The following is a 16,726-nucleotide window of genomic DNA, read 5'->3' as shown; positions in this document are numbered from 1 at the left end:
ATTAGTATACAAATGATCATAAAGTCTTAATGTAGAATAGAGTAAATATATGTTTTCTACGTAGATGTAAGTCTATGGGCATTTCTTGCTACCAGGGAACCTATATGCTCCATGAGATTGTATTCTTCCGATAAAGTATCCCTTTGTTTTCACTTCACTGACGTCGCGCAACAGAAATGGGCCAAATAATTTCGAACCGAAATAAATAAATGAAGTAGACAAAAGCCCATGGGCCGAGAGCTTCCGAGGATTTTTCAAGTCATGGAAGAGGTCCTAGGCCGCGTTCGGTAATAGGTAAAATAGGCGTCAGCTGTCCGGCACGAAAAACGTATTAATATATTAGTACATAATTAATTAATTATTAATTATAAAAAATACAAAATAGATTATTATGATTTTTTAAGTAACTTTTCAATAGAAATTTTTTTGCAAAAAACACATCGTTTAGCGGTTTGGAAAGCGTGTACGCAAAAAACTAGAGATTTGAAAAGCGTATACGCAAAAAACTAGAGAATCTTGGGGTTAGATATCTAGTCCCGCGTGGCCCTAAAGGACGAGTATAACAGCGACGTCTTTCCCTTTTCTCCAAAAATATATCTTTAAACAATTAACGAGATTATAGTAAAACAGTAAGTAAATGTATTGGAGTTCCGAAGAATGAAGGGACAAATAAATTGCAATTTACTCAACTTAATAACGTTAAATCTTTTTAGCTTTGTATTGTTATACGCGAGATGACAAAAAAAAATTAAAGTTTTTTGAGATCAAGAGAGTACCGACAAACAACAGTTAAACTTCAATTTAGAAAATCATGCATATATAATACAGACTCAAGATCACGCCATATGAGAAACGGACAGGAGCAATAAGCAAACAATCTGATGATGTACGTGCACAACTTTCGGTATTATTTTATCATCATTTATATTCTGATTGCATTTTATTTGAGAAGTGACACATGACATATCACATCAATATATTTGTCGCACGATGAGACATCGATCTACGCCCACTGTCCCAGATGAAACTCACAGGATTTCAGAAACATAGAACATTGATCTTATATCTTCGCAACGATCACTGCTGCAGCATCATCCTAGCTGCCGTCTTCAACTTCTCCTTCTTTCCAGCGAAGATGGTGGTGAGGTGTTCTCTGCTCGGCAGGCACTGCTTCACCGTCTCGTCGGAGGTGTACTCCTTGGACCACCGGCGCAGAGCAGGATACTCGTCACCGACCAAGCTCACTCCAGTCACCTCCTCCACCACGCCGATCCAGTGAGCCAGTCCACTGGCGACAATGTCCAGGTAACCGATCGAGTCACCCGCAAAGAACCTCTTCCCCTCGAGCTGCGCCTCCAGAAGCGCCAGGTTCTCCTTCGTCTCCTTCAGGAACCCCTTCTGCTCCTCGCCGTCGTCCAACCACAGCGCCAGCCATGACGGCCTCGAGCTCTGCACATGTTCAACACCGATCAGTAAACGCATCGAAAACCTGTAAATGTTCAGAGCTTACGGGATTGCCTTGTGGTCGATGAAGTGAGCCCAGAAGCGAGCCATGGCGCGGCCGTAGGGATCGGCCGGCAGGATGGGCGGGCCGGCGAACGCCTCGTCGACGTACTCGACGATGACGAGCGACTCGCAGATGGCACGATCGCCATGAAGCAGCACGGGGACCTTCTTGTGGATGGGGTTCTTGGCGAGCAGCAGGTCACTCTTGTCGTCCAGGTTCTCGTGGATGAACTCGTAAGCCACTCCCTTGATCCGCAGGGCGACCTCGGCGCGGTGCACGAACGGACTGCCAAACGCGCCGATGAGCTTAACCGGATCGTCCATGTTTGCTACACTTTCTAGTGTTCTTGGCTGTTGATCACACTCTCTCGGCTAAACCCTTGGTATTTATAGGGTTAACAAGGAAGCTTCTTTGCCTTGAGATTTTTATTTTTGAAATGTGTGATGCTTCTTCTCCAACAAGGAAGCTCCATTCTCATCTGTTGCTCACTTGCTCTGGTCCAAAGAACCAAAGAGAGTCTAATGCCACTTGCTGATGATAAACATTGATGGAAACGTCAGTATGTTTTGTTTACTGGAGCTTGGGGTAATGGATTCAACTTGAGTGCTCAGAAAGATCGATGAATGCGGCTACAGCTAAAAGTCAGAGAGAATTGATTTACCAGAAGATAATGTGTGCTAGTATATATGTGAGGCGAGAACTGATAGCGACTTTGTTTGACTGCCATTTAATTCATCCAAAATTTCTTGATGAGCAAGCTGGAATGCGAGGTAGATGTTCTCGATTTTGTTTCATTGTGATACATGTACATGAGTATACATCTGCCACGGAAAAGTATTTTTAGCATAGGGGTGGATGCCCGTTCATTTTTACCTACCATCAAACATATTTGTTTATAAACATGTAAGTTTAAATTGTCAAAATAGAATAATATAAAACATATTTGTTTATAAACATATAAGTTTAAATTTAATTTCTACATGTTATGAAAAATAATTTATGAATATAAATTTTATATACTTATTTTTGACGATCTAAGAGACAAATCGAAAAAATAAACTATGATGAAAAAAATTTCAAAAACCAACTTTAGCTTATAAGCATACGTATAACGGGGGTGGAAGTAGATAAGTATGTTAAGCATCTATAGCAGCTAACGTTGGGACACCCGATCCTTACCTAGTGCAGTTTATTCTAGCTGCAGTTTTCTCAAAAGTTGCATCTGTCAAACGTCCACGGCATTTGTGAGAATCTATAGCTGAAAAATAAACTAAGAAGCTGAGTTTACTTAGGAGCTTTTACAAATTCTCAAAGATAGATATCAAACAGTTGCTTCTATAGGCCCCTGGTTACCTCTCGGTCTGGCGACCGACGTTCATCATTTCCGAAAGAAAAGTAGAGGGAATTAATGGATTAGCATGTGCCAAATTTAAACGGCCTTATCCTTGTCTCTGAAGCTTTCCCGTCATTCTCGTTCAACCTTAATAGTCAGCTTTGACGTTAAGCAGCGTCATTGTTTGGTGATCAGTTGGTCACCACGAAATTTAAGATTTATCGGCACCCACATGGACTTTTGCAATGGTGACCATCCATTCCTTTTTTTTTTAAATGGCTAGAGCTCTACCAATTTATTAAGAGAGAGGAAAAGATTTGCTACAAAGTTCAGTCGGGACTCCCAACCTCTATTACATTAGTTGTAACACTGTGCTGGCGGCCTCAGGAGGAGAGTTGATGTTGAAGATATGGTCGTTCCGATGAAGCCAGATGACCCATCCCATGGCGTCGTTTAATTCCCGATTTATTTTTAAAAATATCACATCAAATTTTTAAACATTTAAATAGAATATTAATTATTAATAAAATAAAAAAACTAATTACATATGATTAGTCATAAGTACTACGGTAACCCAGGCAGACGGTACTTACCAGCCTCGGGCAGGTTTTCCACCATTGAAGGAAATCTTCATGATATTCAGAGTGATTCATATGCTGTAGACCTATTTTTAGCAAGAACGTGGTCCAAACATGCTCAGTCCATAGTTAGGAGTTGAGCCGTCTCATTTTCTGCTCCGCATATCAGACAAACAATGGTGTTGGACCATCTCCTAAGATGCAGCTTGTCTATTGTTAAGATCTTCTTGTGTGCTAATAGCCAACTACAGAGACTGGAAAAACGGCTAAGAAACCCCGTCAAAAAAAAAATCTACACTTCCCCTCTGCATTCGCTTTTCAGATGAACATGAATATGTTATCGTGGAATACATAATCCTCTCTATCGAGGAAACCATAAGCAAATCACATTTAAATCAAAATACATAGGAATGGTAGGCAAAACCACAAGCAAATTACATGTAAATCAAAATACAGAGAAATGGTAGGCAACAAGGCATATCATAACAGCTTAATTATTCTGTTCCCATGAACACAATGTTCATTATTTCAGAAATAATACAAGTTACAAACAATCACTTCTCCTGCCTTCCTGCAGCTTTGATGACATCCTTGATTGCTCTGTAGTAGGCGACGAGTTCATCCTTCTCCGGCAGGCATGGCTTCACGGCCTCGTCGTCGGCGTAGCTTCTCCTCCACTGGCACAGAGCAGGGAACTCCTCGTCGGTGGCCAAGGTCACCCCGCACACCTCCTCGAAGACGCCAAGCCAGTGAGCCAGCAAGCACGCCGCCATGTCCAAGAACCCGATGGCGTCGCCTCCGAAGAACCTCTTCCCCTTGAGCTGCTCCTCGAGGAGCGCCAGATTCCCCTTCGCTTCCTGGGCGAATTCCTCCTGCAAGCCCCCCTCCATCTGCACCATCGGGATCCAGAAATTGAACCTTCCAAACTGCACGGCGCAAGATTCAGCAAAGAATATTGTCAAAGATTTGAGAGGGGGAGATCATCTTCTTCTTCTTCTTTGATATGTAAATTAAGCCGAATCAAATCTACCTTCTGATCGATGAACTGCGCCCAGAACCGCGCCATGGCTCGATCGTACGGGTCAGCGGGCAGGAGGGGGCGTCCTCCATGGAAGGTCTCGTCGATGTACTCGAGGATGACGAGGGACTCGCTCAGGGAGCGGTCGCCATGGAGGAGGACAGGGACGAGCTTGTGGACCGGGTTGTGGTCGAGCAGCAGGCTGCTCTTGTTGCGGAGGTCCTCCAGGATGAGCTCGTACTGCACGCCCTTCAGGCGAAGCGCGACCTCTGCACGGTGGCCGTATGCACTTGCAAAAGCGCTGATGAGCTTCACTGTTTCACCCATTTTTCGCTTGCAACAGCAAACAGTCTGGACATCAACAGATGGGTGGTTCTTGCTTTTATGGAGTGGTATGTGTGGCAGCTTCTCCTGAGAGTTTGAACAAACATATTTTCCTCTGTTGAAACTGTGTAGACTGTGTAGTAGTACTAAAGTCTATCGTTTGATTTGCCTTGTTTCAGGGGAGCTGCTTCCTCGGCAGAAATCACCCTTTTTTTTTTCTTTTCGGAACCATTTTAATTATTGATTTTAGAACTAAACATCACCGGAATTTAATTCCAGGTCGGATGTTTTTTCTACATCGCCCGTTTAGCGTGGTTAAATAAGAGCTCCACTGTACATACAACGACTGTGTTACGAGAGCCGTACGATCAAACGGCATGTGAAATCACACAGCGGCTGCATGCACGCACTCTGTATAGTAAAAAGCTCACGCCGTGGATCCCTGCTATTTGTTTGTACAAATATCGTACGCAAGAATCGTACATATAATATTTTCCGTTAAATAATGATACATGCTAAAATCCCAGAAAGATATTTTTAAAGCAGATAAATATGCTCTGGTTTAATAAAGTGGGATACAAATGTATTGAAATTTAATAAATTAGTGAACAAATGCACTGAGATTTGAAAAAGTAAAGTACATTCTAGTTCTATGGTTTTGTATTGATTTAGACTCAAAATGACGTCATTTCTTATGGATATTCGAGAGTAACACAGCAGCTAGGCTGCGTTTAGTTCTCAAAATGTTTTAGAGAGAGTTCACGTCGACACATACGGTCATACGTTTAAAGTATTAAACGTAGTTTAATTATAAAACAAATTTTAGATTCCATCTAAAAATCGTAATACAAACCTTTTTGAGTCTAATTAATACATCATTAGCATATATTGGTTATTGTAGCACTTATGACTAATCATATACTAATTAGACTTAAAAGATTTGTCTCACGATTTTTACCATAACTGCGTAATTAGTTTTAGTGTTTATGTATATTTAATGTTTCATTTAAATGTCTAAAATTTCGACGTAATCTTTTTACAAAAAGTTTTTATAAACTAAACGGATAAGACGAAGGTGGACGCTTTGAAGTTCGTGAACCAATAATGGCTTGGCAAGTACACCCCTAAGAGCAAGTATAATAGCAAGCTATAAACTGGCTAAATGCTTATATGAAGGAGAGAGAGGATGATGGAGAGTGTAAGCAGACTGTAAGCTTGTGGTCAGTTCAGGCACAAGAACCAAAAAACTCTGTGAGATAAGACAATGATAAAGAACTAATTTGTATATGGGTGGGCTAAGAGCTAGCTATAAAAAATCTTATAGCCAACTTATTGGCTATATTTATAGCCAGCTTATTGACTATATTATTAGTCTTCCTCTAACAAAAAGCAAAAAACGTCGACACGATGGAGCAGTCTCAGCCCATCCATTACAGCCGGCGGAAAAGGCATTACGTACACATTTTCCATCTTCTTACATTTCCATCATGACGAAAGATTAGCGGTCAAATGTGCACCAGTTACACCTAACAAACTCCAATTGCACGCGGCGAACACGACATTATGTTACTCCTCCACAGCGAGATAAGACAATAACACGTCGACAAGAAATGAAGAAAACTGTATCAGCCAAATACAGCATCCAATAAAAAATAATTTATAAATAAATTTTTTATACGAGTATTCTTAGTGATAAGTTAGGACAGGAAAATAAACGTAAGTGAAAAACATCAAAATCAACTTTAAATTAAAGTTTAAAAGTTTAAATTTTAACTTATGAGGATAATCAGAAGCGATAAATGGAGTGAAGGTGGGGCTATTAGTTTAATCATTGCCCCTGATTACAGATAAGTTAAACTATTTGGACGTCGTGGACTTGGCCAACGAAATGCACTTCTGCTTGATCACGGCGAAGTAGGAGAGAAGCTGGTCTCTCTCCGGCAAGCACTCCCTCACGGCTTCGAGAAGGGTACTCGTCGTCGCTCAGAACGCTCACTCCGGCCACCTCTTCGAGCACGCCGACCCAGTGAGCTAACACGCCGCCGCCGGCTATGTCGGCGAGGCCGACGGAGTCGCCGCCGAAGAACCTGTGACCTCTGAGGTGTCCCTCCGCCACTGCCAGGCTCTCCCGGTCTCCTCCATGGACCTCTTCTGCTCCTCGCCTTCCGCGAACAGCGCCGGCCGCAACGGCTTCAGGCACTGGTGGATCACATAGATCGGCAAGATTAGTTCAGATTCAGAGTAAACATTTTTGCAAGCGAGATCGAAGATTATCAGATCCGTTCATGTTAGGAATAGTCTCACATTAAAAGTTAAGGAGGAGTGGTACCAACTTAAAAGGAAAGAGATCCCTTACCTCATGGGCTAGCTTTTAGGGTGTATAAAGGCTTTCTCCTAGTTAGGCCAGCATCTCAAAGCTGGGGTCACAATCTCTCTAATGCCGTGCACACTCGTGGTGTGGTATAAGCTCAAAGCCTAGTGGATCGCGGGTGTGAGGTCCGTATGTGTCTATGTGTTGGGCTAGGTCGAGGTCCATATATGTCTATGTGTTGGGCCGGGTCATTAGGCCGCCGGTGCTCGTGTGTGAAGGGGAGGGGTCCCTCACCTCATAAGCTAGCTTTTGAAGTGTTGAAAGACTTTTTCCTGGTTAGACCAGCGTCTGTTGAAAGACTTTTCTCCTAGTTGGGCCAGGTCAGTTTTGGGCCAACAGTTCATGCCTTTTGGTCGAGGAAGTGAGCCCAGAAACGGGCCATGGCGCGGTCGAAGGGGTGAGCCGGCAGGAGCGGCGGCCCGTCGAACGCCTCGTCGACGATGAGCAGCGACTCGCAGACGGAGCGGTCGCCGTGGAGGAGCACGGGCACCGTCGCGTGGACGGGGTTGTGGGTGAGGAGCAGCTCGCTCTTGCTGGCCACGTCTTCGAGGACGAGCTCGTAGGGCACTCCTTTCAGGCGCAGGGCCACCTCGGCGCGGTGGACGAACGGGCTGCCGAAGGCGCCGATGAGATTCACCGGCTCGGATGCCATCATAATCAGCTCAGCTTCTACTCAACTACCCATGGAACTTGCATGTGGCCAGTGTTAACGGGGGATATTTAACTATTTGCTACCGTAGGATTTGTCAACTCTTCGAATATCACTTTTAGCTTTGTGTTTACAAATATACCACTGGTGAGAGAAGTTATACTAATAATTTACCAATGCGATATTATGTCTTTTTTTAATCCCATTTATTGTGCCTTAGATTTTTTAACTGTTATGCACTTATCATTTGTTTGGATCCAATTTATTATGCCTGAGCAATTACATCAGTCAATGAGATAGTATGTTTTTTAATCCCATTTACCGTGTTTTAGATTTTTTTAACTGCTATGTACATGTCATTTATTTGGATCCATCTTAATATGCTTGGGCAATTACATCAGTATTGTGCTGTATCATTTTTTTTTTCCATAACTGTGATTTGTCGTTGCTTCAAAATGAGGCATAATATAGCTATACTCCTATCTGTTAATCCCAATATAAAAAGGGACAATTTGGTAATTATGCATGACCTGTCCATGTTGGCATGCTGAGCTGGTGCTCCATGTGTATAAAAATGATAAATTATTAATGCAACTTCTCTCACTGATGGCATATTTGTAAGCATAAAGCTAAAAGTGACATTTACAGAGTTGGCAAATCCTACAGTGGCAAATAATTAAATCTTCCGTGTTAATGGGGGAAATTAACTAGCATTTCGGCCAAAGTTAGGTAACGAATTACTTCTCTCTCTTTTTTTTTATATGTTCACTTTCGAGCAACCTTTAACTATTCGTCAAATTCAAACCTTTTATGCAAATATAAAAAACTATAGGTCAAATTTATTTTAATAATAAATTAAATCATAACAAAATAATTAATAAATATATATTTTTAAATAAGATAAATATCAAACAAATCAAAAAATCAATAAAGTCAAATAAAAAACTGAAATAGTATCATACACGAGGGATCAGGCAGGGCCCACATTAGCGGCACGTTCTTTGGTATTCACGTAGCTCAAACCGGTTTTCCGGTTAAGGGATGCGAAGAAAATTTGAACAATACTTGAGGGATGCGAAATGAACTTTTTTTTATGTGCAGCACAACTGACAAATCCACATTCCACTATTCTTGGGCCACCGGTATGGCTGTTTACCTGGGCCATGTCTCTCCTATCATTTGGTGGGCTGAAACAAATACGAATCTTTCAACTCTTTATTCAGACAATCGGATGGTAAAATGCTCGTTGTGATCAGGTTTATTCCCTTTTGTTTTGTATTGTAAAATTTTCTAATTCTACATAGATTAAACTAAAATAAATATAGGTTTACATATATGTTTAGATTCGATATCATGCATATAAATTTAAAAGATATGAGGATATTTATAACGTGTGAAACAGAGGTAATATGTAATAAAAGCTTTGACAGAACGACAGGAGAAAGCATAGAGATATGATGATAGGCAAGAATATTGGAAGCACCACAAAGGCACCAAGGTATCAGAACGACAGATTCTTCTCCCCATCAGCAATCGTAGTGACAGAATATAACAAACTAGACTCTTTATTCCTTAAGCTAAAGTTGATAAAAATTCCTACAAGTTCAATAATTAGTTGAACACGCCGCCATCCGATGGCAAAAGTTGCTCGATCGAATCATCGAATTCTGCTTCAGCTGAAGCCTGACAGTCCGGTCAAAATACAGGGGATTTGCGGCTGTGATTCTTGGTTCATGCTGCCCATGCATTGTGCTCGCCGGCCTAGTTACTACTGCTCCTATAGTTCACCCTTTTTGACAAAACGATCAACACACGCAAAAATATATATATATATATATCCACACGTTCTACAAGCACAGGATCGAGCACGGCATGTTCCATTTCTTTTGCACGATTCCACGGTTAAAAATGTACAAAAAAGCTGGTGATAGCAGCTAAAGTCAACGAATATAGACGCAAGTTAGCACTTGCTCGCATATGTAATTCGTAATAGGTTCATTTTGTCCAACCATTTTGTGTAAGATAACTTACTGCCGGGAAAAAAAATCCGTATATACTATCTATACGTCCACATCCCCTGTTCAGCTATCCTCTTTCTCGGTTTGAACTCGTGTTTTTTTTATGTACTATAACTTTAATCATGTGAACTGAATTAACACACGATTGCTCGAAGAAATCCACTCGCTGTACGCCAAATTAATGTAAACACGACAAAGAAGATGAGCGGGCGTGGTCTCGAGTCTGAAATAGATCGTGGTGTTTCGGCTAATTCAGTACCCTCGTCGCTGCCACATAAACGCCATCGCGTTGTAGTTCACAGCCTTCGGTGAAGCACATAGTGAGTGGGATGTAGTGGCAGAGAGCCATGCTAATGTGTCATTTTGACCACTGGAGTTGAATCAACTTTCCATGGGGTTCGCACAAACTGAGGATATCTCTATGGCCGGTGACCGGTGGTCATCCTGTCTTGGCAGCTTACCCCACAAGCACTTGCCAGTAGCCACAGTTGCTAGCACTAGTATCATGGCTGAAACCCCAATTAATTGGTTCAAATATTAGAAAGTGTAAATTTTATAGAACGATTTATTTGCTACAAATCTATCACCTCATCTTTTCGCATATGTTTTTCATATAAGTCCAAATTTAAGTTTTTAATTTTAAAATTAAAGTTAATTTTAAGGTTTTTAATTATAGTTTACTTTTTAGCCTTAGCCCTAAGATCACCGAGAACATTTGGCATGCTGCTATGATGCATGTGGCGAGATGCGGTGAGGTGTCCTGTTTTGCCCATTCCATCAACCATGCCATGACATGTTTTGACTCCATTGTCAATGACGTCATTGGTTTTATGGAGTTGTAGTTTTGTGCTACTTTTTCCTATTATTGCTGTAGCAGATTGAAATAGGTTGTTAATCTTATAGCAACTTATAATTCAGTCACTGAATTAACGATTCTTTGCAATTTACTTTAAAAAATAAAGTTATGGAGTCTGAAATCTACTACTGTGTCGTACAAGAGAGTTGCTAGTGTGCAGTTGCAACCTTTCACTCTCAACTTTCTGGTGGCCTGGATGCACAAAGTTAGACGGAACTCGTGATGTATATAATTAGGACGGTCTGTTGGTCATTGTAACAGAGATTTATTAGAATCCCGTTTGGTAACTTTCCTTAATAATAGCCCGACTTGACCACGTGATCGTGGGAGGTGACGAGCGTGTGGATTGGCTAATGGCTATGGATTTAGTTCCTAAATTTTTTTTTCAAAAAACATCGTATCGAATTTTTAACACCTAAATAAAGTATTAAATATATATGAACATTAAAACTAATTATACAGTTATAGAGGAAATCACGAGACGAATCTTTTGAGCCTAATTAGGACGTGATTAGTCATATGTGCTACAGTAACCAACATATGCTAATGGTGGATTAATTAGACTCAAAAGATTCGTCTCATGGTTTCCGAATCTGAAATTTATTTTATAATTACACTACGTTTAATATTTTAAATATGTGTTCAAAAGTTTGATATGATGTTTTTGCAAAAAGATTTTGCAAACTAAATGGGGCCTAAAAATGAGAATGGGCTAGGATCAGTCGATCAGGTCGCCGTCTCAGTATTAAGCATGATCTATGTGCATTGTTTGTCTTCCTGACCACCGACGTCGGCAATGTCACGAGAACGACCTAATTTACGATCGAAAAAAGTTGGTGTTGCTCTAGTTCTACTGCAGAAGATACTTTTGTATCTTCTTTCAAAAAAGAAGATACTTTTGCATCGAGCTTTTGTGCGTTCTCAGATCAATCGATACATGCATGGGACTCTTGCTCAGCCTGACGCAACATTTGCAGCGATGAAATGCTGATGCCCCAAAATATCTGCAGGTTCCAGGTGCAAATTTAGCTCTCCGAGCAAGCAATTACGTTCGTTAAAATAAAAGTATTTCAAATTATGTATCAGATATTAAGGTTCAGAGAAAAAATAGTCTGCTCTAATAAATGGAGTATTTAACCATTTACCACCCTTAGATTTATTAACTAACTTATGTATGACCTCATATCATAGGGAGACAAATAATTAAACACATTACTAAGCATTAACAAATAACTAGATGCTTCTAATTAACTCAATGAATGAGATATGAGTTGGAGTGGAAATGTAAATGATGATAAATGGGTCAATATTTTGAATGCATGATTGATGGTAATGTGAATTATACTGAAAATATCTATTACCTTAGTAAAATGCTAGAAAAAAAGGTCTCCACGTTTATTCTTATAGCGTAGAAAATCTCACATTTGTTGATATAATATAAGAAAAATAGAAATAGAAAAGTGTATTAGGATTATATAACGTGGAAATGGACAGGAAATGAAAGAAAATAGAGGGATATTAGGACTGAAAGGTCCCACGTGTCAATGACATAATAAAGTATAACAAATACATCACATGTTAGCTAAAGTGTGGCTCTAGTTTTATTAGCCAAACATTAAATGAGTCTAACTAAAATATGATGACACATTTAGACAAATTGACTATGTTAACCAAACAATTGATGCGCGGATGCGTGGACCAATATGCCAGTTTATGGTTCTTGATTTAAATTAAAAAATACTTATATTTTGAAAATAAATCGGAGGGATCGAGTAGTAACAGCGTTCGTCTTGAGGTCCATACGCGGTATTCAGAGCTGGCTCTTCAAGCTGCACCTGCAATACAGTGCAATTCGCGCATCAACCAACGATCTTTCGCTACTGCTTCTCCATAATTCACAACCCGGTTGGCACGTCAGAAGTCAGAACAATTTCTCCAACTTGGGCCAAATTATAAACCAGCACAATGCGACTCTCTGAAAATTAAATGTTCGGAAATCTAATTTAGGCGTTGGTAGTAGGACCAACTTGACTTGACCTGGAGCCTACTCCCTCTATCCCAGAAAAACCAATTCTTCGGTTTCCGTGTCTAACGTTTGACCATCCGTCTTATTTGAAAATTTTTTAGGAAATTAAAAAAAATTAGTCACACATAAAATTCTATTCATGATTTATCATCTAACAAAAACAAAAATATCAATAAAAAAATTTAAATAAGACAGTTAAAAATTATAGGTAAAAAGTATAAAAAATTGATTTATTTTAGAACGGAGGGAGTAAGTTGGTAGTACTACGGATCACGGAATGAATCGGTTCAATTCGAGGTTCATTGCGCCGCGCGGTGCCCAAAGGCCGGAGCCTTGTCTTGACAGGCAAGCGAGGAACACCCGAACACGCGTGCAGTGTCAGTGAACCAACTAAGCTTTTTCTAGCCAATTACTAGCTGTTTTGCTTTACGAGGACGAACCATTAACAAATGGTTGTAGTAGTACTAGTTGGAGGCTGGATACACGACTGATCCATCGACTTCCATCGAGAATATTGTGAATTTTGATCTTTGGCCTATACGTTTGTTTTGACTGAGACGGCCATAATTTATTCCAATAGCAAGAACGACAGGAATGCAACATACAGAAAGATACTGCTCCACTAGTACTGTAGTATAATGAAGAAACCTACGGAAATAGACGCGGTATAATAATAAGGGGAGTAACTTGACCATCGAGTACAAATCTTGTCCGTTTCAGTGCAACTGGTGTGTAGTTGCAGTTGCGTGCTGCAACCATCGGATGTTGCCATGTTGGCTCCAGTGAGCGATCGACCATTTAGCAAACAGACAGCGCTGGGTCCCAGTCCCAAGACACACATCCCTCCAAAGCTCACACGTCTCGGCCCCGGGACACTGGGTCGCGAACGGTACGTGTTGCTTTCGGAAGGCAGCGGTGGCGGCAAGCAAGCAAAAAAAGACGCGATGCAGCCGGGCGCGCGCGCGCCGAGGAGACCGCAGCCACACACGCAATTTTCCAAGCGTTCCACGGGCGGCTCGGCGGTTTGCTCGCTCGCTCGCCTTGACGACGGACGGCACGCGCACGCGCACGCGCACGCGCAGGCGCAGTTGGTGCGGTGGGCCGGACACCGCGCCACTTGGAGCTGGACTGGATCACACGCGTAGCGTAGCGCCATCAAGCGCATAGCGACGGCTTCACGTACGCGCTCCGCGCCGGCGCGGGCGGCTCGCCCAGCGGAGCACGCAACGAAGCGGACAAAAAATCACTGCGGTTGCTTTCCCAGTGGATTGATTTTGGTTTTGCAGGATGCGGTGTGCGAGTACGGCCATGTAGCACACTAGCACTGTGCTCTGTGTGCAAGCACGCACGGCATCCATGGTCCTCTCTCTGTGTGGTGCAGAGACGCAGGCACGTGAACCTGTGTGGGTTTACTGGGTTCGAGTCGATCGGACGGACCACACTGCAGATGGTCCTGTTGCTAGCTAGGTTCCTCCGGGTTTTCTCCGATGCGGCTATGGCCTGTGCCTGCGATGCACAAGGCTGGACAGACCAACCAGCTCTGCTCACCGACGTTTTTGCTTGGACACATGCCTGCATCTATCATCTCAACGTACACCTATGCTAGGACGAAGACCTACGTGAACTACTCCGGACATGACAATATATATTCCACCAACAAATCAACTCTTGATTTTTCATTATTTTTGAACCTTTTGTTTTTTTCAATTTTAAAACTAAACGCTCTCAAAATTTATTTTCAAATATAAATATTTTACCCATATCACTACATTTAATGTGGCTAAATAACATTGTCATGTTTTTTTGTCACGTCAATCTCATTAGCGTAGCTAAATGACACTGTCATTCTCATGGTCATGTCCAATTCTTCCTAACGTCACAATTTTATTGATCGCGCTAGGACAGTTGACATAACAAAAAGTTTAGATCTGAAACTAGTTTTGGGTTGATTTAGTTTTAAAATTACAAATGTTTAAAATATTTTTAAAATAAACCTCAATTGTTATAGTGCTTTCCGAAGAGTAGGTTGGGAGCCCTTCTTCCCAGCGCACAAAATAGGTGGCTCGTTGGCGTAAAATTAATTAGTGTTAGTAATTGAAAGCTTGAAAAATATAATCATAATATGATCTTTTAAATACATTATTTTTTATATTTTAAAAATGCACTATTTAACCATTTAAAAATGTGTGTTCGAAAAATATGGGTAGTGGTTAGGAACATGTGATGGTGAACACAGCCTGTAATCACTTTGTTGAATATAAGAGAAGTTTGATGTTCCAAATTATCTAATTAATAATGATATAGACAAATTTTCGCCCGTTCAATAAAAAGAATGGTAAGCGTAAGCTATTTCCCTGAACTGATATTTGCATCTTTCCTTCAATGCTGAACAAGATTGTCCAGCAAAGCCATCAACACTGGACCGGTACATCCATCACACCTTCTAGAGTGTTCCTCGGTCCTCACCCCACATCGCTACTGAGCTAGGGATGACCGTACGTTCCTACTCCTTTCATTATTTTTATTCAGTGTCGTTGATGATTTTTATAATTATATTTTTTTACTAAAAAATTATATAATTATTTTATTATAATATAATTTATTGATAGAAAATATTTGAAACATGATTTATAATTTTATATATTTGATAAATTTGTGAAAAAACAAACGATTAAATGAAGATAAAAATTAATGACGTGAAATAAAAAGAGCTGAAGATATTTTTGCACAGTGGCGCTATCAAATTAACTACAACACGGTGCTGCTGGGTGTGTCACTGGCACCCGCCCGCATAGGACCGGAGATATTTTTCCTCCGAACCAGTAATGGGAGAGACATGACATGTGGGAAGACGGTTGGGAAAAAGAAAGGGATGCACGGTACCGTGGCAAGTTGTCATTCATCACTTGCTGGCGTCCGCTCCAAAGATGTTGGCTCTCCATTACTGAGGCCGTCAAGATGACAGTGCCACAGTGCGTGGGAGCTCAGACGCCGGAGGCTAGGCAACAAGGACCCAAGTCACCCAACAGCGCCATATTTCTGATGGATGACCACCTTTCGTGCGGCCCCGGCTCGCCCGGACCCATGCCGCATTAGTGGCAACCACTGTCCTCCTCGTGCTGGTCTCAACCAGATTCTCACCATGGTAGTTATCGGAGTACCTTAAAAATCTTCCAAGTAATTACGATACAGTATCACAGGTGTTTTGCAGTACTATTTACTGTCAATAGAGTTAATCTAGATCATTTATTTTCTCTAATCCGATAAATTAGTATGGTGGCCTGCGTAATATGTGCGGCTAGCATTGTTACAAATTTTATCTATATATGGTCTCTTATGTAGATAATTATTATTTTATAACTTTTTAATTTGAATTTAATTTTTCTAAATTATATTTTTATATGGAACACCATTTACCTATATTTTAAACTGTACTTCTATATAAACTATTTTCTGCATAATATTTAATTTATAGTTCAATTATATACTTATAAATTATATTTATAAATGGACACTTTCTCTTAATGTTTTCAATTTTTAACTAAAATTTCAGATTTTTTCAAATTGTATTTATAGATGTACTCTTCCCTCAATATCAATTACTTTAAAAAAATTATCCAAGATTTAGATTTCTCTAAACTTTATTAAGCATGGACTCTTTTTATTATTTTTCTTTTATTTTCAATTGATCTTTTTTCCTTATCCAATTCTAAAAAAATAACATTATCTTTGTTTGATTTTCATTGTCCGATTCAAAAGAAACCATTCTCTTTTTTTTCTCTTATGGAAACCTAAATATCTTTTTTTTCTATATGCCAATTTGTAGGATATAACAGCAATGGTGGAATTCTATATACCAATTTGTTGATCGTAACAGTAATGGTCTCGTTGATCGTAGGAGCAAATGGTCTAGTTGATAGTAACACCCATGTGATCTTTTCTCTTGTTTAATTGCGATTGATCTTGTTTTTCTTATTTTTTTTATATTTTTCTTCAATTAATCTCATTCTTTCTAGCCCACGAAGATAACGTGGATTTAAGATTTG

General features: G+C 40.4%; 2 protein-coding genes and 1 pseudogene across 2 annotated transcripts; all 3 read right to left on the bottom strand.

The window, feature by feature from the left end:
- Positions 1 to 773: 773 nt before the first annotated feature.
- Positions 774 to 1,975, bottom strand: LOC102703261 (probable glutathione S-transferase). Its single transcript, XM_015838485.2, has 2 exons — positions 1,519 to 1,975; positions 774 to 1,449 (listed from the first exon to the last, which is right to left on the bottom strand). The coding sequence occupies exons 1-2, from the start codon at positions 1,828 to 1,830 to the stop codon at positions 1,078 to 1,080; spliced, it is 684 nt and encodes a 227-aa protein (XP_015693971.1). The 5' UTR covers positions 1,831 to 1,975; the 3' UTR covers positions 774 to 1,077.
- A 1,780-nt stretch (positions 1,976 to 3,755) lies between these two features.
- On the bottom strand, positions 3,756 to 4,875 carry LOC102703536 (probable glutathione S-transferase). The gene is made up of 2 exons (XM_006645328.2): positions 4,449 to 4,875; positions 3,756 to 4,344 (listed from the first exon to the last, which is right to left on the bottom strand). Exons 1-2 carry the CDS (start codon positions 4,761 to 4,763, stop codon positions 3,973 to 3,975), a joined length of 687 nt encoding a protein of 228 aa, XP_006645391.1. The 5' UTR covers positions 4,764 to 4,875; the 3' UTR covers positions 3,756 to 3,972.
- Positions 4,876 to 6,474: 1,599 nt separating this feature from the next.
- Positions 6,475 to 7,783, bottom strand: LOC102708680 (annotated as a pseudogene).
- Positions 7,784 to 16,726: the final 8,943 nt, after the last annotated feature.

This window comes from Oryza brachyantha, chromosome 1 (genome assembly GCF_000231095.2).
Source record: "Oryza brachyantha chromosome 1, ObraRS2, whole genome shotgun sequence".
Lineage (NCBI taxonomy): Eukaryota > Viridiplantae > Streptophyta > Magnoliopsida > Poales > Poaceae > Oryza > Oryza brachyantha.
This window is presented reverse-complemented; position numbering and strand designations above follow the sequence as displayed.

Bases quoted from the DNA above. Each gene is read 5' to 3' on its own strand.
- LOC102703261 (XM_015838485.2), bottom strand. From the start codon at position 1,830: ATGGACGATCCGGTTAAGCTCATCGGCGCGTTTGGCAGTCCGTTCGTG. The intron at 1,450-1,518 runs GCAATCCCGTAA...GAACATGTGCAG, and splicing joins CTCACTTCATCGACCACAAG to AGCTCGAGGCCGTCATGGCT.
- LOC102703536 (XM_006645328.2), bottom strand. From the start codon at position 4,763: ATGGGTGAAACAGTGAAGCTCATCAGCGCTTTTGCAAGTGCATACGGC. The intron at 4,345-4,448 runs GTAGATTTGATT...TGCGCCGTGCAG, and splicing joins CGCAGTTCATCGATCAGAAG to TTTGGAAGGTTCAATTTCTG.